Raw genomic sequence first — 25,760 nt, 5'->3', positions numbered from 1 at the left:
CTGAGACAGTATTTAAATTCTATACAGTGGGACCAACTGAAGATATTAGCAACAGCAAATTCAAAATGGGAAGCATTCAAACTTATCTTGAAAGCTACTAGACTTTACATACCAACTAAGAAATATTGTTCAAGGTTTAGGCCTAAATGTATGTCAGATGAACTAATGAGACATATGACAGAGAAGAAAAATGCATGGGATACATATAAATCAATGGGTGACATGGAAGCCTATGATAGATATAAGCTGGTCTGTAACCAAGTCACAAAGGAGATTAGGCAGGCAAAGGCAGATTATGACAAATCCTTGGCAAAGGATGCAAAGAAAAACAGAAAAGAGTTCTTTACCTATGTAAACTCTAGAAGGAAAGGGATGAATCAGATTGGTCCATTGGATATTGATGGTTCAACAGTTGAGAATCCTGCTCAGGTGGTTAACAAACTAAACGAGTATTTTGCATCTACATTCACACATGAGGAGTTATTCAGGAAGGGGAATGCCAGAGGTGAAGTAAACTCTGGCAGTGAGCTAGACGGTTTTGTAATAACTGAGAGGAAAGTGGAGGAGAAATTGTTGAGGATAAACATAAAAAAGGAACCCGGGGTGTATGGGATCTATTCAGTTATATTAAATGAGGCAGCAAAAGAAGTAAGCAAACCCTTAGCCATAATTATGAGAGCTTCTTTGGAATCAGGGGAGGTACCATAGCCTGGAGATGTGCAAACGTGACACCAATTCATAAAGGAGGATCAAAGGCTGACACAAGTAATTATAGACCTGGGAGTTTAACTTCTGTTCCAGGAAAATTAATGGAGGCACTGGTTAAAGAAGCACTGCAGGATCATCTAGACAAAGCTTCAGTTATAGCTCGGACACAGCATGGTTTTGTTAAGGGAAAGTCTTGCCTGACGAATTTGATTGGATACTATGATGCAGTCACAAAAGAATTGGATGCAGGGAATAACTTTGATATTATATATTTGGATCTTAGAAAGGCTTTTGATACTGTTGCACATGGAAGACTGCTGCACAAATTGGAGCAGTGTGGCATTGGAGGCAAACTGCTGCTATGGATAAAGGGATGGCTGAGGGGGAGAAGACAGAGAGTGGTAATCAATGAACACTGTTCATTGTGGACTAATGTTATTAGTGGAGTCCCTCAGGTATCAGTATTGGGTCCATTATTGTTTTCTGTATTTATAAATGATATTGATCATGGTATATCAAGCTTAATGTCCAAGTTTGCGGACAATACAAAGGTTGGCACGGTTGTTAAGGACACTACCGATGCTATGCTGCTGCAACAGGATCTGGAAAGGTTGAGCAGATGGGCTGAGAGGTGGCAAATGAAGTTTAACACTGACAAATGTAAAGTACTACATATGGGAAACAGTAACCCCAGAGCAACGTATCAACTCTGTGGTACTACACTGACAGTGATAGAGAATGAAAAGAACCCAGGGGTAATTGTGTAGGCAGATGAAGTTCTCTGAGCAGTGCAGATGGGCTGCAAGAGTAGCTCCTGGTGTCTTGTCCATGATATACAGGAATTTTTCTAGCAGCGATAAGGAGGTGATTATTCCCTTGTATAAGGCAATGATCAGGCCACACCTTGAGTACTGTATACAGGTCTGGAGGCCACATTTCAAGAAGGATGTAGAGTTGCTGGAACGAGTGCAGAGAAGGGCAACAAGATTAGTGAATGGAACAAAGGATTGCTGTTACGAAGAAAGGCTTAAGTTTTGCAAATTACAGTGTCTGGAGACTAGGCACCGGCGAGGTGATCTGGTAGAGGTGTATAAAGCCTTGAATGGTTTGAGCATGCTCAATGCCGATGGGATTCTTCCTCTTGCTCAGAATAATCACCTGAGAGGGCATAAATTCAAATTGAGGAAAGACAGATGTAGGATAGATGTGCGGAAATTTGCCTTTAGCCAGTGGGTAGTTGGTTGGTTGGTGGAATAGACTTCCATCCCTTGCTGTGGAAGTTGGTAGCCTTCTTCTTCTTGGTCCTTAGCTGGCAGCTGGGGGAGGCGGTTGGCCACGCAACCAGTATGCTGCTATAGGTGCTGCAGGGTTTCGGACTTGCTCTGTGATGTTCTTCCATACTTTACGATCCATGGCGTCAGTCCTGGCCTGGTTAAGGTCGAGACGTCGGCTCTTCAAGTCATTTTCCATTTTCTTGGCCGACGTTTTCCTAGGCGCGGTCCGTTGGATGCTCCATTGGGTGGGTCGTTGTCTCCAAAGGAGTGTGGATGGTATTCTGTTCGTGCCCATTCTACATACGTGGCCAAACCATCTAAGCCTTCGCTTCTGGATTTGGTCGGCAATGGTTGGTTGCTGTTGGCATCTAGCACAGATGGTAACATTAGTGATGCGGTCACGAAGTGAGATGCCCAAAATCTGCCGCAGGCATCGCATTTGGAATACCTCAAGTTTGTTTAAATCTAGCTTGAGACAAATCCATGTTTCTGATCCGTAAAGGAGAATGGGCAGGATCAAAGTCCGGAAGAGTCGGATTTTAGTCTTTGAGGAAATGTTGGTCCTCTTCCACAGACACCATTTGAGCGAGGCGAACGCAGTGGCCGCCTGTCCAATTCTGCTGTGGATTTCCATGGTGGATGCAACTTTCTTCTCCTGGACCAGCGACCCAAGGTATTTAAAGTCCTGCACTTGCTCGATCTGGATGCCTTCGAGATAGATGGTGGCTTGCGACCCATCTGTTGTCAGGGCCTTTGTCTTATCAGCATTGATCTTCAAACCGTCTGGCCGGGCAATGGCGTAGAGGATGTCCGTGGCTTCAGAGTCGTTACCAGCAAAGATAGCACTATCATCGGCAAACATCAGGTCAGTCACATAGTGATCCTTGTCATATTGTATGCCCCGTCTGTTTCTGAATGCTTGCCTCATAATGGCGTCGACCACGATGTTGAAAAGCAACGGGGAGGCTACATCCCCTTGGCGGACTCCAGTTTGGATGGTAAATTTCTCAGATAAATCGTTCTGGATGCGCACCTGGCTGGTTAAACCATTGTATGCAGTTTGGAGGAGTGTGATGACTTTTCGAGGTACATGTTCGACCTCTAGTAGTTTCCATAAGGCAGGCCGATGGACACAGTCGAAAGCAGACTTAAAGTCAATGAAAACAATGACGGTTTGCTGTCCACACCGGATCCTCTCCTCCATCAGCTGACGGATGGCAAAGATTTGATCACAGCATCCTCGCCCGGGTCTAAATCCCGTCTGTTCTTCTCGACTGGTTTGCTCGCGATGTTTTTGCAGCCTTGACTGGATGATCGTCATAAAGACCTTTCTGATGATGGAAAGGAGGCTGATGCCACGGTAGTTCTTGCAATCCCGGTTATCACCTTTCTTGTGGATCGGTACAATAATGGCTTTCCTCCATGTTAGCGGAATTTGTTCAGTGCACCAGATGGTTTTGAGCGGTGAGTGTAGTCGGCGAAGCAGTACATCTTCCCCAGCTTTGATCGCTTCTGTGGTGACTTGGTCCACTCCTGGTGCCCTGCCATTCTTTAGGGATTGTATGGCTGCTTTCACTTCTTCTACTGTAGGCTCAACATCGACCATGGAGACTTCAGGGGGATCAATCGATAGTGCAGCTTCTGGCGGTCCCTGAGGTGGGTCGTGATTATACAATGCTTTGAAGAATTCACTCCACCGTTGCAAGCGTTCGGACGGTGATCGCACGAAGGTCCCATCAGCATTCTTGATGTTGTCACTAGTCAATTTGGTCTTTCCACTCAGACATCTGAGGGTGCGATAGAGAGTGCGGTACTCGTTCTTGGATGCCGCCGCTTCAAGGTCGTCTGCCACTTGATTCCAGTATGCTTCTCTTTCCGCTGTCATCCTCTGTCGGACTTCTCAGTTTAGCTGCCAGTACCGTTCAAAGTCGACCAACTTTGCCTGCTTCCGTTTGTCCACGAGGTCAAGGCACTCGTCTGATATCCATGGTTGCGTTCGACGTCGGGCAGGTGGACATAGGGGCTTGGCACATTCCAGGATGGCATCAGAGATCTGCTTTTCTTCTTCATTTATATCCTCGGGCACGGCTAGCATCTCGAAGCGGTTGGATAGGGCGATCTGATATACCCCTTTGTTGGCAGTATTCATTAGCTGCCACCAGTCCAGCTTGGCTGACCGAGATGACCTTTTTGCATGCCGTAATTTGAGCTGCACCTTAGCCCGGATGAGGCAGTGATCAGATCCGCAATCAGGTCCCCTCATGGCACGAACGTCCATGAGTGATGAGTGAAATCGGGCGTTGATCAGAATGTAGTCCAGGATTGCTGAGTCCTTGCCAGATGGATTTCGCCATGTAAGTTGATGTTTTTGAGGGTGCTGGAACTGACTGTTTCCGATGATCAGGTTGTTAGATGCGGCAAAGGACAACAAACGTAGTCCATTGTCATTGATCTTCCCATGGCCAAACTTGCCCATTGTTTTTTCCCAACCAGATCTGTCCACGCCAATGTGGGCATTAAAGTCCCCTGCGAGGATGATCACTTCTGTCTGTGGAATTGAATCCAGCGTATGTTGGAGCTGGTTGTAGAAGTCATTCTTGGTCGGGTCCAGACTAGTCTCAGTTGGTAGCCTAAATAAATTTAAGGCTCAGTTGGACAGGTATTTTGAATGAACGGAGGGGTGAAATGGGAGTGTTTTTTTTTTTTTTTTTTGGCTGATGCTGCACAAGCTTGCATCATATGCCTCTACTAATGCTATTACTAATTTTAATGCCAAACCAGCCATTCTGGATGTCTCCTAGAGGGTTACCAACAGATTCAGGCAGTGGACTAGCTCATAGACAGCCTTTAAAAATCATTTTAAAAGTATACTCTCAAAGTAAGGAATAATGGATTTTTTCCATGATGGCTGTAATAACCCCAAGAGACATGACTCACACCATATGACCAAAGAGATGGGAGGGATTTCAGCTTTGTTCTGAAGAACAAACATGAGTTTTTTTCACTTAAAATCTCCACTAGGTAAGTTGTAGTATTATACAGCTAGTCCTCGGCTTATGTAATACTCGACTTATGGAAATTCAACTTTACGTAAGATTTTACCAGCCAGTTCAAACTTAAATTGTGGAAACGTATTTTGCATCCCATAGGAGTAAACAGAGGTATCGTGAAAATATCATAATGTGAATCCAATAACACATTGTTTTTTTTTTTTTTTTTTTTGGTAATTCATTCAAAGACCTCGGAAGTTGAAATTTTTGCTATCTAACTAAGCTATTTATCTCTGTGAAAGGTCATTTTTATAATGGAAATTGCACTGAACTTTCATCGTTATAGGAATCAATTTTGAACACCTTTGTGATATTTTTCTAAAACACACTTCTGGAGGTCACTACCATAAAACAATAAGGCCAATTTGCACTTTCCAGTTTATTGGGCTTTTCTGTTAGAGCAATCTGTTATAAATGGGTAGTAAACTTGATCTTACTGCATTTGCGATAATACCGATAACTGTAATTATGTAGGTTTTTACATTACGGTATTATGGTGAAATGAGTTCCCCTTCACTGAAATCTTAAATCATATAAAAAACAAATAAATTTTCAGAATCTTCTCTCCTTCCTATTTACTTATTACAATGGTGAAGGGAAAGGGACCAACAGAAAGTGCAAGTGCTGGCAGTGCTAGGAAACGAAACAAAATTGATTTAGAAATGAAGATGATTAATTAAGAAGTACGAAGCAGGACAAAGTTTGTCATCTATTGTACGGAATTAGGTCTCGCTGCTTCAAAAGTGAATACTATTTTAAAGGACAGTGCATGTATAAAAGAACATGTCAAAGGATCAACACAGCCAAGTTCGTGGCAAGCAATAGGTGGTTTAATAGGTTCAAGCATGGTGCCAGTTTCTAAAACATTAAAGTATGCGGTGAAGTCGCCAATGCTGATTCTGCAGCCGCAGAGAAATTTTGTGTTGGAAAAAACCCCTTCTAAACCTCCACAGCCCTCAATTTCTGCAGCAGTGTGCATATCAGCTGGAGAGTTAATTCTGGCAACAATGCTCAAAAGGTAAAACTTGCTGACGTTATCCTGTCTCCTCTCTCTTTTTGAAATTTTTGTAATTTTTCCTGCGCATGAGATAAAAAAATTTATTTACAATTCTATTTACAATTTACAGTTATTTACAATTCTATTTACATGTTCGTTGAACATTTCTTTTTTGCTTTAATCAAATTCAATCAAATTTGCGAGTGCCGCATAAGCATTTAAGGAAATTCTGACTTACGTAGAGTTCCACGGAACACATCCCTTACGTAAGTCGGGGAGTGGCTGTACTGACTAGTGAGAGTTGGTAATTAGTCAATTTAATACTGCCTAATTTCATAGATACTCAGCCTCTGTGTGGTGCAAATACCACACCAACTCTATGCTTATGTTTCTTCATATCCAAGTGATTAAATCTAGCAAGCTAGGCATAATAGTCTTAGACTTTAGAAATGGATGGGAGAAGATATACCCATGAATATTAACAATCCTACTAGCATGCAGATGCTGGCAGAGGATCTGGTTTACACAGAATAACTTTGTCAAAATTCCACACACTATCCACATCCTAAGTGGAACCTGAATATTAGCTCCATCAGCATTTTACTCTCAAGTAGCAAATTTCACTATTATCACCTGAGGAATATTCATAATAAACCTCAGGGACCAGAAGTTTATAAAAAATATTTTCATATAAAAATTTAAAAAAAACCACGCATCTAGGAATATATTACAGTAAGTATACCTCACTGTTAATTTTTACATATAAATACATCTAGTTTTTGTTATATGTTTAAATTTTTTAAAATTTGGGCAGTATGTTCCCCCCCCCCACAAATTTGTCATAAAACAGACTGCATTACTGCACACCATTCATGGTTGTTTCTCCACATTCCTTGGCATGACATATCACATTCAGCCTCCAACCCCAACTGAGTATTGAATTATTTTGCTACATCTTTCAAAACTTAAATTTTTTCCCTCAAGCAAACCTCAGGGGCCAGAACTGGCATTTTATTTATAATATGGTGCAAACTCAATGTAGTACTCTACATAATCGGATACAATTGATGACACTAAAATAGGTTTATTTATTCCTCCACCAACTATTCATGATTTCATAGTTTTTATTTGTAAACCAATACATTTTATGCATAGATGACAAAATTTATGCTAAATTTTGTCACCTGATTTATTTTGTTCAAATGAGACTTACAAATCACCACTAATAAGAGGACCTGGAAATATTTTCATTATAGCAAAATTTTCATTAAATAAGAGGACCTAAAAATATTTTCATTATAGTGAAATTTTCATTAAAACACTATTTTTTGTAACAGGGTTTTACTGTACTTCAAAATTACACCGTCTCCACAAAAAAAAAGTACATAACAAACTTGATTAAAATAAGTAAGAAAAGTAAAACTTCTGTAAAATGCAGAAGACTGTCAAAATATTCCAGAAAAACCATGAAAGTTGGTAGGTATGCGGAATCTAAGACAAGTTGTATTCAAGCTGTCATCAAGATGTAGTGATTCAATTCTGGTCATTGAGGTTGTCACAGACATTCTCTCAGATAATGCTGATGGAACTGATATTCGGGTGAAACTCAAGTCAAGTGAACCCAATTTCGGCGAAGTCCGGACGGTCTGTGACAGCCAAATCCTCTGTTTGCACCTTCATGATGGTGGGACTGTTAGTAATTGTGGGTATAACCTCCATGCACAAGTACATGGCGGGTGCCCACCCAGGTGTGAACCAACATAAGCAGGGGTCGAGGTGTGGTGCCCACACCACATGGAGGAATGCCACCCCTCTATGTTACCAGGCAGTACTAGGTGGTAGACGACTCTCATCAACCTGTGCAATACCACCACTTTGCTTATTGGAGGCTTTAAGTGGTGGAACCCATGTTTAGTCTCCAGAGCTAAGTTCCAGTCAACCCTTCCCTATCTCTTCCATCATGCAGTATGATTGATGACTTTTGAGGTTATGATGAACGTCGTGGCGAGATCCAATATTCCTTACATTTCGAGGGTACAGCTCTAAAACGGTGTTCGCAGGCCGGCCGCTAGTTGGTACACCGGACCAAACCTATTGGTAACTCTCTAGGAGGCTTCCAGATCAGCTAGTGTATAATCTTGCTACCTCTACTCTGCCAGATAGTGACTGGAGGGAGTCCGGGTAGTGTGTATGCAGGGAGCATTGTTGAGGCCATGTTATATCAAGGATCTGGGTATATGCTTACCATGTGTACGCCATATCCAAAAATTTCATTACTTCATACAGCATGTCCCGCCCACTTTTTTGTACTACTGAATACACCATGAATTGTCAAACTAGTAGAGCAAGCTTATCTGTGAAAAGATATAAACCTCCCAAGCACTTCCTAATTCATTTCACAAATATACGTGGTCTCAATTCTAATCTCAACGATGTCCATTTCCACTTGCAGTCTGCCAAGCTCCATGTACTTTTTCTGACAGAATATCAGTTAATTCAACTACTGCTTATCTCAGTTGCCAAAATTATTCACTGTACGATTCTTTTCGCCTCAAAGGTGGTACTTGGGCATATGCCCGTTCCGATATTCCCTGTCAGAGACTTAGCAATTTGGAATCTCCTCTCTTTGATCTTCTCTGGCTTAAAATCTCTCTACCTCATTGTGTCAAATTCATCTGTTGTCTCTACCATTCTCCCAACTCCACTAATCACTTGGAGCTCATTGACTTCCTCTCTTTGCAATTTGACTTTCTCCCGTACAACTTTCCTAACAGTGAGGTAATTTTCCTTGGTGATTTTAATGTTCACAACTTCAGCTGGTTGAGATGCTGAGGCTTTTGCAATGACTAATGACCTTGCACAGATTGTTCATTTACCTACAAGAATACCAGACAATCCCAATCATACAGCCAACACGCTTGATCATTTTCTCACAAACAACCCTTCTAAGTACACGGTCGAAGTGAGAGGTCCTTTAGGCACTTCAGATCACAATGTGGTGATTGTCTCTTCTCCAATGGAGCCTTTATCTCATGGCTATTTCCAACCTTGTGTTGTTTGGCATTACAAGACTGCAAAATGGGATGACCTGCCAGATTTCTTTTCTTCTTTTCCTTGGTCGGATTACTGTTTCAAAACTTCTGATGTCAACGTTTGCTCAGATCATGTCAGTGAAATTATTCTTGCAGGAATGGAATCCTTTATCCCACACTCCACTTTAAAATCTTGTCATTTATCTAAACCTTGGTTTTCCAATAAATGTGCTAAATCTGTTCAAGAGAAGAACATTTCATATCGTAATTGGCTTGTTTCTAATTCTCCAGTTTCATTTTTTGCCTATACCAAAGTTCGCAACAATTGTAAAGCAGTTATTAATCAGTCCAAACTAGAGTTTGAACAGGCTAAGAGTAGAAAACTTGCTTCTTTTCCTAATGGTAGCCAAGCATTCTGGTCTCTTTCCAAAGCTATTGGCTGCAACTTTTGCCCATCTCTGCTCCCACCTCTGTCCAAACCAGATGGTTCTGTTGTCACTTCAGCAAAGGATAAAGCTGACCTGCTAGCATCCCATTTTTCTTCCAACTCATGTATTAATGATCTTGGTAAAACACCTCCCACCATTCCCAACACGATCCATTCAATGCCTCCTGTGGTCTTCCGTCAAAAGGATGTCAGATTTTGACGAATCTTAATGCTAAGAAAGCTCCAGGTCCCGATGGTATTTCTCCACTTGTTCTCAAAACCTGTGCTCCTGAACTTACTCCTATTCTTTGTCGCCTTTTTCACTTTCTTATTCTAAAGGTGTTTTTCCTTCTGCTTGGAAATTGCTCATATCCAGCCAGTTCTTAAAAAGGGTGACAAATCCCTCCCATCCAATTATTATCCCATTGCAATTACTTCTACTCTTTCTAAAGTAATGGAGAAATTGATGAACCGCCAACACTTAAACTACCTAGAAACCTTCCGTCGGATCAACGATCGCCAGTATGGATTCCATCAGTGTCGATCCACTGGCGATATTCTAGCTTATGTTACCCATTTATGGACTAATGGAAAAGTTCGGTGAAACACAAGTAGTTGCTCTTGACATCTCAAAGGCTTTCGTTCATGTTTGGCATAAAGGTCTTCTAAACAAGCATCCACCTTATGGTTTGCCAACTATTTTTAGTAATTGGTTATCCAGTTTTCTCTCTGATCGCTCACTGAGGGCGATTGGTAGATGGCTCTCTGTCTTCTAACTTCTCCACTAATGCCAGTGTCCCCCAAGGTTCAGTTCTTTCCCCCACTCTTTTCCTCTTGTATATTAATGACCTTCCATCGACTGGAAATCCTATCCATAGTTTTGCCGATGATAGCACATTGCATTCCACTTTCCAATTTGACAAACCATGCCCTGCTCAATCAGCTTCAACTTCTAGAAAATCTGCTACCAATTCCTTAAATGCTGAACCTCCAGGTAATTCTCCAATAGGGCAAAGACAACTTAGTTGATTTCAATCCTTCTAAAACTCAGTCTTGTCTTATATCTTAGTTCTAGGTTTAGGCCAAAATGGATGTCGGATGAACTAATGAGGCATATGGCAGAGAAGAAAAATGCATGGGATACATACAAATTAACACATGACACAGAAGCCTATGATAGATACAAGTTGATATGCAACCAAGTTACAAAGGAGGTTAGGCAGGCGAAGGCAGATTACGAGAAATCCTTGGCAAGGGATGCAAAGAAAAACAGCAAAGAGTTCTTTACTTATGTAAACTCTAGAAGGAAGGGGGTGAATCAGATTGGTCCACTTGATATTGATGGGTCAAGTGTTGATGATCCTGCTCAGGTAGCTAACAAACTAAATGAATATTTTGCATCGACATTCACACATGAGGAGTTATTCAGCGAGGGGAATGCCAGAGGTGTATTCAACTCTAGCAGTAAGCTACAGAATCTTGAAATAACTGGGAGTAAAGTGGAGGAGAAACTGTTGAAGATAAACACAAGAAAGGCACCCGGGGTGCATGGGATCTATCCAGTTATATTAAAGGAGGCAGCAAAGGAAGTAAGCAAACCCTTAGCCATAATTATGAGAGCTTCCTTGGACTCAGGGGAGGTACCCATAGACTGGAAATGTGCAAATGTGACCCCAATTCACAAAGGTGGATCAAAGGCTGACACAAGTAATTATAGACCTGTGAGCTTAACTTCTGTTCCAGGAAAATTAATGGAGGCACTGGTTAAAGAAGCACTGCAGGATCATTTAGACAAGACTTCAGTTATAGCTCAGACACAGCATGGTTTTGTTAAGGGGAAGTCTTGCCTGACCAACTTGATTGGATACTATGATGCAGTCACAAAAGAACTGGATGCAGGGAATAACTTTGATATTATATACTTGGATCTTAGAAAGGCTTTTGATACTGTTGCACATGGAAGACTGCTACACAAATTGGAGCAGCGTGACATTGGAGGCAAATTGCTGCTATGGATAAAGGGGTGGTTGAGGGGGAGAAGACAGAGAGTGGTAATCAATGGACACTGCTCATCGTGGACTGATGTTATTAGTGGAGTCCCTCAGGGATCAGTGTTGGGTCCATTATTGTTTTCTGTATTTATAAATGATATTGATGATGGTATATCGGGCTTAATGTCCAAGTTTGCAGACGATACAAAGGTTGGCAGGGTTGTCAAGGACACTACTGACACTATGCTGCTGCAACAGGATCTGGAAAGGTTGAGCAGATGGGCTGAGAGGTGGCAAATGAAGTTTAACATTGACAAATGTAAAGTACTACACATGGGAAACAGCAACCCCAGAGCAACGTATCAACTCTGTGGTACTACACTGACAGTGGTAGAGAATGAAAGGGACTTGGGGGTGGTTGTGCAGGCAGATATGAAGTTCTCTGAGCAGTGCAGAAGGGCTGCAAGAGTAGCTCATGGAGTATTGTCAATGATATACAGGAATTTTTCCAGCAGGGATAAGGAGGTGATTATTCCATTGTATAAGGCGATGGTCAGGCCACACCTAGAGTACTGTATACAGGTCTGGAGGCCTCATTTCAAGAAGGATGTAGAGCTGCTGGAACGAGTACAGAGAAGGGCAACAAGATTAGTGAATGGAACAAAGGGGTGCTCTTACGAAGAAAGGCTTAAGTTTTGCAAATTACAGTGTCTGGAGACTAGGCACCAGCGAGGTGATCTGATAGAGGTGTATAAAGCCTTGAATGGTTTAAGCATGCTCAATGCTGATGGGATTCTTCCTCTAGCTCAGAAAAATCACCTGAGAGGGCATAAATTCAAATTGAGGAAAGACAGATGTAGGATAGACGTGCGGAAATTTGCCTTTAGCCAGCGGGTGGTTGGTTGGTGGAACAGACTTCCATCTCTTGTGGTGGAGGTTGATAGCCTAAATAAGTTTAAGGCTCAGCTGGACAGGTATTTTGAACAAACAGAGGGGTGAAGTGGAAGTGGGTTTTTTTTTTTTTTTTTTTTTTTGGCTGATGCTGCATAAGCTTGCTTTCTTGCATCAAATGCCTCTACTAATGCTAATGCTAATCTCGCAAAAAGGATTCTTCTGCTCCTATGCTTATCTTTAGTGACACTCTGATTTCTAGGCAAAATGATATATCTCTTTTTGATACATCTCCCTGACTTCTAATCTCTCTTGGCACAAGTACATTACAAATATTGTTTCCTCTGCATCTAAAAAACTTGGTTTTCTCTTTCGCTCTTGGCATTACTTTTCTTCCAAACAGCTGCTCACTCTGTATAAATTGCAAATCTGCCACTGTTCTTCTGAATTGGCTTCTATAATTCCCGCTCTCTCTCTCTCTCAAAACAGTCCGAACACATGCCACCACCAGCCAACATCCATTTACTGTCCAACTTCAAACTCACAGAACCAACTTTTCATCTTCCTCGTTTATTCATTCAACTGCCGTTTTCTGGAACAACCTTCCTTCATATGTATTTCCTGAAAATTACAGTCTACAGAAGTTCAAGTCCAATGTCAACAAATATCTTCTCTTGTCCTCTCAACCTCCAACCCAAGCACGGTACTAAGTACTATAGGTTCTAATACCTCTTGTGTTTGGGGTTTACATAAAAAAAAAAAAAAAAAAAAAAGTAATGAATTAAGATCTTAAAATTTTTGGCTGGGATATGCAGACAAAAAAAAAAAAAAAAAAAAACAAACCACCAGTAGTATAAAATAAAATAAATTAAAATATTTCACATAAAAGAAGGCACTAACTGTATTATCCAGTTTTAGTTTGGATATATTATCTCCTGCTAAAACTTTCAACATTGGCAATAGGTCAGTAGCATAACGACACATGGGACCTGCACATTTAAACTTGTTTTGTTCTCCTGTTCGAACTGGATACAGGCCTTTATTACATACAATTCCTAGAATTTAAAAAAAAAAAAGTTGCTTTAATATAAATTATTTTATAACTGAAATATATTAATTCATTCATGCTGATTTTTATATTACATTACTAGAGTAGTTATCAATAACACAAAGTGATTATCAATAGGCACTGCTCTTCTTGGACTAATATTATTAGTGGAGTTCCCAGAGTTCGGTGCTAGGCCCACTGTTATTTTCAATACTTATTAATGATACTAATGAAGGCATATCAGTCTTAATGTCTAAGTTTGCAAATAACATAAAATGCTACTAGAAATGCTACTGCTACAAGATCTGGAAAAACTAGGCAGATGGGCCGAGAAGTGGCAAGTGAAGTTCAACATTGAAAAATGTAAGGTACTGCACATGGGTAGCAGTAATCACAATAACACACCAACTGTGTGGTACCACACTCAGGGTAGCCAAGAATGAAAGAGAGTTGGGAACAACTTTGCAGTCAGACATGAAGTTCTCCAAGCAGTGCAGAAAGGCAGTTAGGACTGCTTATGGGGTTCATTTTGCCAGCAGGGATAAGGAGGTCATTATGCTGTTGTATCAGGCAAGGGTTAGGCCATATCCTGAGTACTACACACACACATCTAGTAGCCTGACTTTCAGAAAGATATGGGTCTGTTAGATGGGGGGGTGCAAAGAAGTGCAATGAGATTGGCGAGGGGAACAAAAGATATAACAAAACACGCAGAACAGAAACAAAACAGAACAAAAGGATGGATTGGTCCTGCAAATTGCAGCATCTGAAAATGCAATTTTCAGATGCTGCAATGACACTTGTGAGAAGATCTGATTGAGGTATTTAAGGCTCTCTTTCAGACAACACACAAGGGAGAAATAAATTTAAATTGAGGAAGGATGGGTGTAGGTTAGATATGTGGAAATTTGCCTTCAGCAAGCAGGTAGTTAATTGTTGCAACAGACTTCCATCTAGCATTGTGGAAGTGGATAGTTTGAATAATTTTAAGGAAGTATATATTCTTAGAGGACATAAACAGATGACGTGAGAAGTGGTTTTTTTTTTGGCTGCAGTTACATAAATTTGTTTTCTTGCATCATTTGCAAACTACTATACTAATGTCCTTTTAATGAATTTCATACACACTATGCAGTGGTGTATGTGAACCCTTAAAATCTTACAATTCTCCATAAAGTAAACATATAGTAACCTATAATATTTAAGATGTATATTATATTTATGGGATGTGGGAAATTTGTCAGGTCGCTAGATTCTCTTGCATTTTGTGAGAAATGCCCAAGAATTTCTAATTCCCCCAGTAGTAGTAATCGCAGCATATGATGCAAGAAAGCAAGTAGCATCAGCAAAAAAAAAAAAAAAACTTCACACATCCATTCCCTCTAAACATTTGTCCAGTTCATCCTTGAATTTATTTAAGCTATCAACTTCCACAACAACAGATGGAAGTTTGTTCCAGCAATCAACTACCCGCTGGCTAAAGGCAAATTTCTCCACATCTATTCTACAACTGTCTTTCCTCAATTTGAATTTATGCTCCTTCAGGTTCGTAATCAGAGCAAGAGGAAAAATCCCATCAGAATTGAGCCTGCTCAACCCATTCAAGGCCTTATACATCTCAATCAGATCATCTTGCAGGTGCCTAGTCTCCAGATGCTGCAATTTGCAGAACTTAAGCCTTTCTTCATAAGACCATCCTTTCATTCCCCTCATCAATCTTGTTGCTCTTCTCTGTACTCGCCTAGGCAACTCGACATCCTTCCTAAAATGAGGCCTCCAGACCTGTACGCAGTACTCAAGGCAGTACTTCCTGACCATTACCTCATACAAAGGAATAATCACCACCTTTTCCCTTCTAGCAAAATTCCTGTATATCATTAACAATACCCCATGACCTGCTCTGGCTGCCTGTCTGCACAGCTCAGAAAATTTCATATCTGACTGTACAATTACTCCCAGGTCTTTTTCATTTTCTACTACCCTAAGTGTAGTACCACAAGTTGGTACATTTCTCTGCGATTACTTCTACCCATATGCAGTACTTTGCATTTGTTAATATTAAACTTCAGTTGCCACTTCTCAGCCCATCTGCCCAAATGTTCTAGATCCTGTTGCAGTAGCGCACTGCCATTGCTGTCATTAACAACCCTGCCAAACTTTGTATCACCTGCAAACTTCGACATTAAGCCTGATATACCTTCATCAATAACATTGATAAATATACAAAACAACACTGGGCCCAACATCCCCACTAATGTTATTAGTGGGGGACTCCACTAATAACATTAGTCCACGACGAGCAGCATCCATTAATAACCACTCTGTCTTCTCCCACTCAACCATCCTTTTATCCATTGAAGCAACTTACCCTTAATACCATACTGCTCCAATTTGTACAGTAGCCTCATGTGCAACAGTGTTAAAAGCTTTCCTGAAATCCAAGTATACAGGGGGTCCTCGTTATCCAAGAATAATGAGGACCCCCTGTACTTGGATGCACTGGAATCTAATAAAAAGTGATAGTCTGCCTGTTATAAAATTCAGATATTTGAGGTTCTTATTTGATTTATAAATGGATATGGAGAGCAAAAATTGCCTTGGAGGGCTGTCGCTGCACTCAAAGAGTCTGTATAGATTATACAGACTCTTCGGAGTGAAATCATTAGCAAGTAAGGTCAAACTCATCTTAATGGCACAGAGTTCTGCAGTGAAAATGCTGCATTCTTGTGGTAATGAAACAGAGCCTGTTGATATTGGTAGCACCACAGCAGCTTCCACAGCTGTGTCACTTTTGGAGCCATCAGTATAAATTTGAGGGTTTCTACATTTGCCAAGGAGTGAGCTGCATGTAGTTTCTGAATGGTTTGATTGTTCAGGGAGTGTTTCCCCCAATGTCAGAAGTAGTCATCACATGTAGATATACACACTTTCCATGGAGGTTGTACAATTTCTCTGTCTTTATGGGAATTGGTCAAATGCATATTCCACTGCTGAATCAGTTCTTGTAGATGGATTCCTGTAGATTTGTTTTCAAGAGGCTTATTTATAAAAAGGTTTATCCATTGAGAATCATAGAGGTATGACCAGATAGGATGAGATGGAAGGCTATTTATTTTAACTGCATAATTGAGGAGCAGCATCTTTATCCTAATGTGGAGTGAAGGTTCATTGGCCTCTATATAAAAGCTTTGGACTGGCGAAGTCCTGAACGCACCAAGACCAACCTGAGCACAACCAATTGTTGTGTTGTGACGCTAACAGAGTCTTTCAGGCAGAGTCATAAACAGGGGCACCATAATCTAATCGAGATCTGATTTAAGTCCCAGTATAGGTGGAGTAGAGTATAACGATCAGCTCCCCACTTCATAGATGAGATGACTTTAAGTATATTCAGCTTTTTTATAGATAGTTCGTATTTGTAGTATGTGTTTCTGGAATGTCAGTTTAGTGTCGAAGGTCATAGCCAAGAATCGGATATTGTTGGTAATTGGTTACGGTTGATTGCCAGTAATAATGCAGGTTCTGGATGTAGTTGGCATTTTTTTTACAAAATGTGAACATCTGTAGTTTTGGTTGCCGACAGACGGTAACCATTATGTGAAGTTCATGACACTATTTTGTTTATTGAAAGCTGCAGATGTCTTTCAGTGGAATGCATATCTGTGAATGGCAAGATATTGCAAAGTTACTGGCATAAGGTTAGATGTCTACATTACCCAAAATGTTCTGGGCTAAATTGTTTATTCTAGGCACAAACAATACAGCACTAAGTACCAATCCCTGTGGTACACCTCTTTGGACAAGAGATTGCAAAACAGCATTGCAATAACAATTTCATTTTGTAACCCGGTCACTTTGTATTCTTCATATTCACGAACTGCATCAGGGTATAACTTTTTTCATGAGTTATTAATTAATCTACACAAAATTTCTTTCCAATCTCCAATCATTTTTATACTATGCAGAATAGTAAAACTTTTCCAAAAATCCTCCACATTATTTTCACTGCTTGCATCAGGTTTCAGAAATTAATCCTCGTAACTGCGAGGACTGAGATACTGGGGGGGATCTCCTGTATATGATATTAAAATTATTTTTTGCATCCAGTTCCTTTGTAACCACATCATAGTATCTAATCAAATTTGTCAGACAAGACTTTCCCTTAACAAACTCATGCCATGTCTAAATTATTAGTGCAGTCTTGTCTAGACGATCCTGCAATACTTCTTTAACCATTGACTCCATTGTTTTCCCTGGAACAGAAGCCAAACTAACAGGTCTGTAATTACTCATGTCACCCTTAGATCCCCTTTTTTGTGAATTGGGGATACATTTGCACATCTCCAGTCCACTGGGACTTCCCCTGAGTCCAAGGATGCTGTCATAATTATGGCTAAGGGTTTGCTTACTTCCTTTTCAGCCTCCTTTAATATAACTGGATAGATACTATCCACTCCAGGTGCCTTTCTTATGCTTAACTTTAACAACAATTTCTGCTCCACTTTGCTCTCAGTTATTACAAAATCATTTAACTCCCTATTAGAGTTTGATAAACATCTGGCCATCTCCTCCTTGAATAACTCCTCATGTGTAAATGTAGATGCAAAATACTCAATTGAGATTATCACCTATCTGAGCAGGACCATCAACAGTTGAACCATCGATATCAAGTGGACCAATCTGATTTATCCCCTTCCTTCTAGAGCTTATATAATTAAAATCCCTGCTGCTTTTCTTAGCATCTCTTGCCAAAGATTTCTTGCAATCTGCCTTCGCCTGCCCAACCTCCCTTATGACCTGATTACAGACTAGCTTATAACTATCATATGCTTCTGTGTTGCCTGATAATTTATATGCATCCCATGCATTTTTCCTCTCTGCCACAAGTCTCATTAATTCATCTGACATCCATTTAGGCCTAAACCTTGAACAGTATTTCTTAATCGGTATGAAAAGCCAGGTAGCTTCTACGATTACTTCCTTGAATGTTTTCCATTTAGAATTTGCTGCCGGTAACATCAGTTGGTCCCACTGTATACAATTTAAAAACTGTCTGAGACCACTGTAGTCACCTTTACAGAAGAAAAACCCTTCTCTTTATTCCTGATGGCAGTAATATCTTTAAGTAAATCTCACATCAGTGTACTGTGACCACTGCCATCCACTGTTTCCTTTATCTGCAAATTCCTAATGCACAAATAATCACTGCTGATAACCAGATCAAGAGCATCACTCTTTCTGGCCGCCTCTCCAACATGTTGCTGTAGAAAACAATCATCCAATAAATCCACAAAAGTCGCACCAGTGTGTGAGTGACCAATCCACAAGTTCCAGTTAATATCTGGGAAGTTAAAATCTCCCATTATTAGACAATAATTATGGCACTTAAAATCAGGCTGACTTAAGGCATTTCCTGGTAGAACACTGAACAACATTTACACCTTTCACAATAGATTGCCATGTTTGTAAAGAACATTAATGCAGTAATTGTCATCCAGTTATATGCAGTTGGGAGGATTGTCTTGTTCCTTAATGTGTTTTTGCTTCCAGCAAGATTTTAAATTGCCTAGTTAATGCAATATGACGAACAGCAGATAAACTTTGCCTTCAGAATGAGTTACCCATGTACTGCACTACTTCAAGCAATTGCACTGCCAACAGTTAATCGCCATATGTTTAAAAGAGACTACCTAATATCTGATAAGGAAACAATACCCCAGGGGCTCACATCTGGTGAGTATGGGCTTGGCAAACTCAGGGTCCTGAGCTGGATATCATCATTTTTCTCTTTCTTGATGATTCCTTTCTATTCTCTCTCTCTCTCTCTCTCTCTCTCTCTCTCTCTCTCTCTCTCTCAGGGTAACTTGGGAATTTTTTTTTTTTTTGACTGGTGCAGCATAAGCCTCAGGTTTCCTTGCACCATGTGGATAATAATAATAATAATAATAAGAAGAACCTGAGACATAAGGTCAAGGAGATGTGGCATATGCAAGAAGTATCAACCATCCCGATCATCGTGTCAACCACCGGTATGGTGCCAAATACTCTACATAGCAGCCTAGCAGCAATAGGTCTCCCAGAGAACACCTACAAGGAACTCCAGAAAGTCCCAATCCTGAACACCTGTAGGAGAGTCAGAGATTTCCTTGACCAACAGAAACAGCAGACATTACAACCACCCTGTGTACTTGGTAGCAGTACCCATCACAGAGTGGAATCCCCCAATCAAGGAATAATATAAGAGCAACAATAATAATAATAGGTTCTGACAGACTGTCACAGCAGTGTCCCATCTTTTAAATAAATGACCGATTAACTACTTGGTCATTTGGTTGAAAGTAGTGTAAATATCAAGGCAACTTGCTGTGAAGGCAAAGCTTTTTCTGCAGTGAGTGATAAACTTATTGCATAAGCTAAGCAATTTAAATCCTGTCCACAAAAACACATGAAAGGACAAAACGGACCTCCCAACTTCATATAATTTCAATAAGGACAAATAGCATTGGTTATTTTATACTTTTGAAGCTCTGTGTATAGTTAATTTTCATTTGCATAAAATATCCAAATATAAACTTTATACTTTGAGATGTTGCAATAAGTTATGTGCTAATGTGATGTAGCATGAGGTAGTTATAGCTCAATTATAAGACAGAAGATGAATTTCGAAATTCAAGCCTCCATTCTCAAAAACTATTCAAGGAAACTTGGAAATTCACAAATATGGAGGGTAGGGATATTTCTTTTGGAAAACTGCAATAGAATCATTTTGACTCACATTCTCTATCCCCCCTCTGTTATTTTAGCATATGTAATTTACAGTGCTTTCATATGTATTTTTTTGCCAAAGGTTATTAAATATTTGAGAAAATTCTATTGAATGTCAGAAAAATTACCCCTAAAGTGGCAATACTTCGTATACAAGTTCACATAACTGTGGTAGGTTAAACCAGGTTAAATTACTGTTTCTTAATAATGTATATCCTTTACATAGCATTTACACAGGATTGTGTTCACTATTAAAGAACAGTGTTAGCTACTACGAGTTTTTCTAATAGTTCACTTATGTATACATAAAATTTTATTTTTAAAATGTCATCCAGTGGTATTACCTGTTGATGGTTTATGGCCAAAAATTCCATTAAAGAATGCAGGAAAACGAATGCTTCCACCTATATCACTACCAATTCCAAACACTGATCCAGCAGATGCTATTAGTGCAGCTTCTCCTCCTGAAATATAATTCCAAATAATGGAAATATATTAAGAATATTCAGAATGCAACAAACGTTATTGTTCTAAAATGATCAGCTAACATGAACAATAATGTAATGCAAAGATTACAGATTGAAGGCAAAAATTATTTATCTATATCCAGCAGCAATAGCTATATACAATTACTTATATATAAAAAAAATATATATTAAAATTAAAATAGAGTTGGTTAAAGCTTGATAACTAAGCAACAAAGCTACTCACATAATGAAAGTAATAGTTTTCTGTCAAAGAAATAAACAAAAGAACAACTCTCATTTTGTTTAAGACAATTTTTTTTTTCCCCAATTTCAAATATTAATTGTTTCTATCTAAGGTTCAACCTACTGGATCATAACTCTAAAACTATAGTTTATACAGACTTGCCAACTTTTAGAAGTCAGAAAATGCAAGCTGTATCTTAAATTGCACATTTTAATAAGAATTGAAATTGAAGCATGTAAGTTAGACCTAATCGCCAGGTTGCATTAATCATATTGATAGATAATTTTAAAACACACAAAAATATGGATAATTTAATTGCTGCTACTTGCCAGTAGTATTCAGAGCTGATAAAATTAAATGTGGTGATTAATGTTATTATAGCTTATTCTAAACCTAATAAGCCTATGTGCTACTTCAGTTTAATCGAGGCAAATTTCAAATTTCAAATAAGAGACTCGTAAGTGAAATGTTTATAAATTTGAAATTTTAAAGAAACAGTTTTATGAGTTTATATATGAGGGGAGTTTGAAAAGTTCATGGTCTGAGTTTAAAAGGGTAGTAGTACAGTGTTAAAATTTCTGTGTTTAATGTATAACTCTTCAAACAGTAATACATCAAGTTTTGCGCAGCTTCAAATAGTCTTTTTTTTTTTTTTTTCAATTACAGGTGCTGAAGTCAACAAAGTGTGAATGAGAGAAGATGGGGAAGGAAAAAAAAAAAAAAAAATCAGTTGCTGTGCAGTCATCCAATATTTGGGAAAAAAAGGGACTACCACCAAAGGCAATTCATGAGGATATGGTTACGACACTGTGGGGGGTGTGCCCTTTCCTATTCTATGGTTAAGAAGTATGCAGCAGTATTTAAATGAGGGAAGGATTGCCTGGAAGAAAACTTCTGGATTGCACTCCAGAAGTTTCTGACAGTGTGCACGATCTGGTAATGAGTGATCGATGAATGACAGTTCAGTACACTATCAACACTGTCAGCTTCTTACGCATCTTATCCGAACATGTGTAATCACAGGAGTTGCTATGAAAAAAATGTCAGCATGATAGGTCCAAAGATGTTGACAGTAGATCAAAAATGTTATAAGGCTTGTCAAGTGAACATTTTCAGCATTTTCAAGCAGATCCAGCAAAGCTCTATGCATGATTTGTGACCATGGATGAGACACGGGTCCATCACCTTCAGCCAGAGACAAAGGAGCAGTCCAAAAAAGGTAAACACAGCTCTTCTTCCCTCCAAAGAAAGTCAAGTTGATTCCTTCTGCTAGCAAGGTGGTGACACTGATTTTTTGGGATGCTGATGGAGTGCTGCTAGCATGCTACTTTCAGAAAGGCCAGACAGTCACAGGGGCTTATTATACAGACCGTGTGCGGCATTTGTGTGAAAACATCAAACAAATGTCAAGGAAAATGGAGTCTTGTTCCACCATACCAATGCACCTGATCCCAAGCCTGTCACTGCCATGCCTGCACAAGTGTGGCTTTCAAATCTTGGACCATTCCCCTTATTTGCCAGATTTAGCACCATCGTACTTGCAACTATTTCATAATTTTAAAAAATACCTGTCTGGCTCCATTTTCCTACTAACAGTGATGTCATTACTATAGTGGACGCATTTCTGGAGGCCCAAGAAAAAAATTTCTTCACAGCTAGAAGCAATGCATTGCAGCATCAGTGGCAAAAGTGTACTGACTCCAAAGGGGACTAGGTTGAAAATATCATATTACCAGACTCCTCAAATAAACCTTCCATACTCAACAGTTTATTCATCTTTGGTAAATATTCAATCCTCTCATTCACACTGGCTGCCCAAATCCACTTTTCTGTAAAGAATACATACTGAACTCGCAGTTGGTCACTTTTATATTTCATTTTCAATGGAGAAAGGTATCAACACTCATGTGGCCTCTCAGTATGGACAATCCCCCACCATCTTTCTTATATACTAGAAAGTGTTAATGGTTAATCTTCCTAAACTTAACACTTGAACCAAGCTCTTAGAATAATAGAATAATTTTATTACAAATTAAAGTTATTCAACCATCAAAGTTTAATATGTTAATCACCCTGAGATACAGCATGTGTGTCACACTTTTTTTATATTTTTTTATTTTAAGTGCTGGGCTGAGTGTGTGACAACATTTATGCCACAGTTAACTTTATTGTTCAAGCAGCATGACTATGTAGCACAGACAGTATTCTTTAACATAAAATGAATCTAGATAACCTGTTACACCCAAGTATGATTTTGGTTTCAAGTTTTTTTGGATAGGTCATGGCATATGAGGGGATATCAAAAAGTTCATACCCTGACCTAGATAAAACATCAGTAGAAAGATGCCGTTATTAATATAAGTTGTCTACATATTCAATAACTAACAAGTGAAATTTCATTCCCATAGGTGATCGTACACCAGAGGCAGAGCCCAGAACCTGAAGAAGGACACTATGGTTGATAAAGTGGAGATTGAGCAGTGATCAAGTTCCTGCATTTGCAGAGCAAGAAAGCTCAGGAAATTGACAAAGAAATGAAAGCGGGCAGAATTGTCCATCCTATGACACTGTAAAAAAGTGGAAATGGGAGTTCCAGTGCGATTGTACTAGTGTCTTGATGAGCCAAGAAAAAGAAGGCAATCAACATCCACAGAAAGTGAGATGGTTGCAAAGGTTGAGGTGCCGAGTGACAGATATGTGACAATTCATTTCATCGCAAATGCAGTGGGAATTAGTTATGGGTCTACCCATAGCATTTTACATGACCATCTGCACATGTCTAAGGTCTCCGCACGATGTGTTCCAAGATTGCTGACGCCTTTGCAGAAGCAATATCGAATGCAATGTTCTTGCCAACTGTTGGATTTGTGTAATGAGGACGTCGAGAACTTTTTTGATCAGTTGGTAACAAATGACAAATGCTGGGCATACCAGTATGATATAGAGACTAAAGACATGTCAAAGCAGTGGAAGCACACCTCCTAAAAAGGCAAAGAAGACCACTCCATCTGTTAAGAAGGTGATGTTGTCCATGTTTTGGGACAAAAAAGGGGTGATCCTGACAGATTACCTACCTCGCAGTTCCACACTTACTGGAGAATACTACAGAAACCTTTTGAACAAGTGACGTGATGCTTTGAAGGTGAAAAGGCGTGGAATGTTAACCACAGGTGTCCGTCTTCTGTCAGATAATGCACCAGCTCACACGACCGTTGCCACCACCAACTTTGTTGCCCAGTGTGGCTTCGAATTACTGCAGCATCCATCCTATTCTCCTGACCTAGCACCATCAGATTCTTGTTTCGAGAAATGAAGAAACCATTGCATGGATGCTGCTTTGATTCATCTCAGGAAGTCATCAATGAAGTGGAATCGTGGTTTCAGGCAAAAAAGTGCAGGCTTCTATGATCAAGGCATTACACAACTGATCCATAGATGGGAGAAATGTGTTACTATACATGGAGAGTACATATAAAAGGATTAAAGTTCCTGTGAAATTTCACCTTTCTTCTAGGAATATTATTTCTAGGTAAGGGTAACTAAGCAACTTTTTGATACTCCCTCATATTTTTTGCAACATATCGATTGTGGTATAATTATATTTTCAAAAAAAAAAAAAAAAAACACACCAAGCAGTCCTAGGAATCTTATTTTTTTAATTAATCTGATGGATGTATAACTATTACAACTGTCAGTTACCCTTAGACATCTTAATTGTCTATCTAGATAGGCCTTTATATAAAAACTAGACAGGTATTATTCTGCATTTTTTGTCTAACCACTTGATTCGCACAAAGGCATGTCATATGCACTACACATTAGATAAATCCTAATCATTTGTGATAGTAATTATAGTAGTAGTGGCATGTGATGCAAGAAAGCAAGCGTATGAGCTTATGCAGCATCAGCTGAAAAAAAAAAAAAAAAAAAAAATTACAAAACAATTCCCTCCAAATATTTGTCCAGCTCCTCCTTAAATTTATTTAACCTATCAACTTCCACAACTACAGATGGAAGTTTATTCCAGCAATTAACCATCCGCTGGCTAAAGGCAAATTTCCGCACATCTATTCTACATCTGTCTTTTCTTAATTTGAATTTATGCCCCTTTAGGTTCGTAATCTGAACAAGTGGAAGGATCCCATCAGAATTCAGCGTGCTCAACCCCAGTCAAGGCCTTATACACCTCAATCAGATCACCTCGCAGGTGCCTAGTCTCCAGCTGCTGCAATTTGCAGAACTTAAGCCTCTCCTGGTAAGAGGATCCCTTCATTCCCCTCACCAATCTTGTTGCTCTTCTCTGTACACACTCAAGCAAATCTACATCCTTCCTAAAATGAGGCCTCCAGACCTGCACGCAGTACTCAAGGCATAGAATGACCATTGCCTTATACAGAGGAACAATCACCTCCTTTTCCCTGCTAACAAAATTCCTGTATACCATTGACAACACCCCATGACCTGCCACGGCAGCCTGTCTGCACTGCTCAGAAAACTTCATATCTGACTGCACAATTACTCCCAGGTCTTTTTCATTTTCTACCTCCTTAAGTGTAGTGCATTTCTATGGGGTTACTTCTACCCATTTGCAGTACTTTGCATTTTTTTATGTTTTTTACACTTCAGTTGTCATTTCTCAGCTCATCTGCCCAAATTTTCTAGATCCTGTTGCAGTAACGCACTGCCATTAACAACCCTGCCAACCTTTGTATCACTGCAAACTTCAATACTAAGAGTGATATACCTTCATCAATATCATTGATAAATATACAAAACAACAGTGGACCCAACAGAAACCCTGTGGGACTCCACTAATAACATTAGTCCACGAAGAGCACCACCCATTGATTACCACCCTGTCTTCTC

General features: G+C 39.6%; 1 protein-coding gene across 1 annotated transcript in view; it reads right to left on the bottom strand.

Moving 5' to 3' along the window:
- The window catches only part of LOC150081275 (fatty-acid amide hydrolase 2-like), a 65,804-nt gene that overhangs the window by 10,190 nt on the left and 29,854 nt on the right, over positions 1–25,760 (bottom strand). The window contains exons 4-5 of the mRNA XM_090379480.1: positions 20,528–20,647; positions 13,271–13,425 (exon numbers count right to left, since the gene is read on the bottom strand). Coding sequence (XP_090235606.1) covers positions 13,271–13,425; positions 20,528–20,647 — 275 coding nt within the window. The remainder of the gene's footprint in view (positions 1–13,270; positions 13,426–20,527; positions 20,648–25,760) is intronic.

Source organism: Mastigoproctus giganteus, chromosome 8, assembly GCF_048544385.1.
Source record: "Mastigoproctus giganteus isolate SK-2022 chromosome 8, ASM4854438v1, whole genome shotgun sequence".
Taxonomy (NCBI): Eukaryota; Metazoa; Arthropoda; class Arachnida; order Uropygi; family Thelyphonidae; genus Mastigoproctus; species Mastigoproctus giganteus.
Note: the sequence above shows the minus strand (reverse complement) of the source record. Positions and strands in the feature narration are given on the sequence as shown.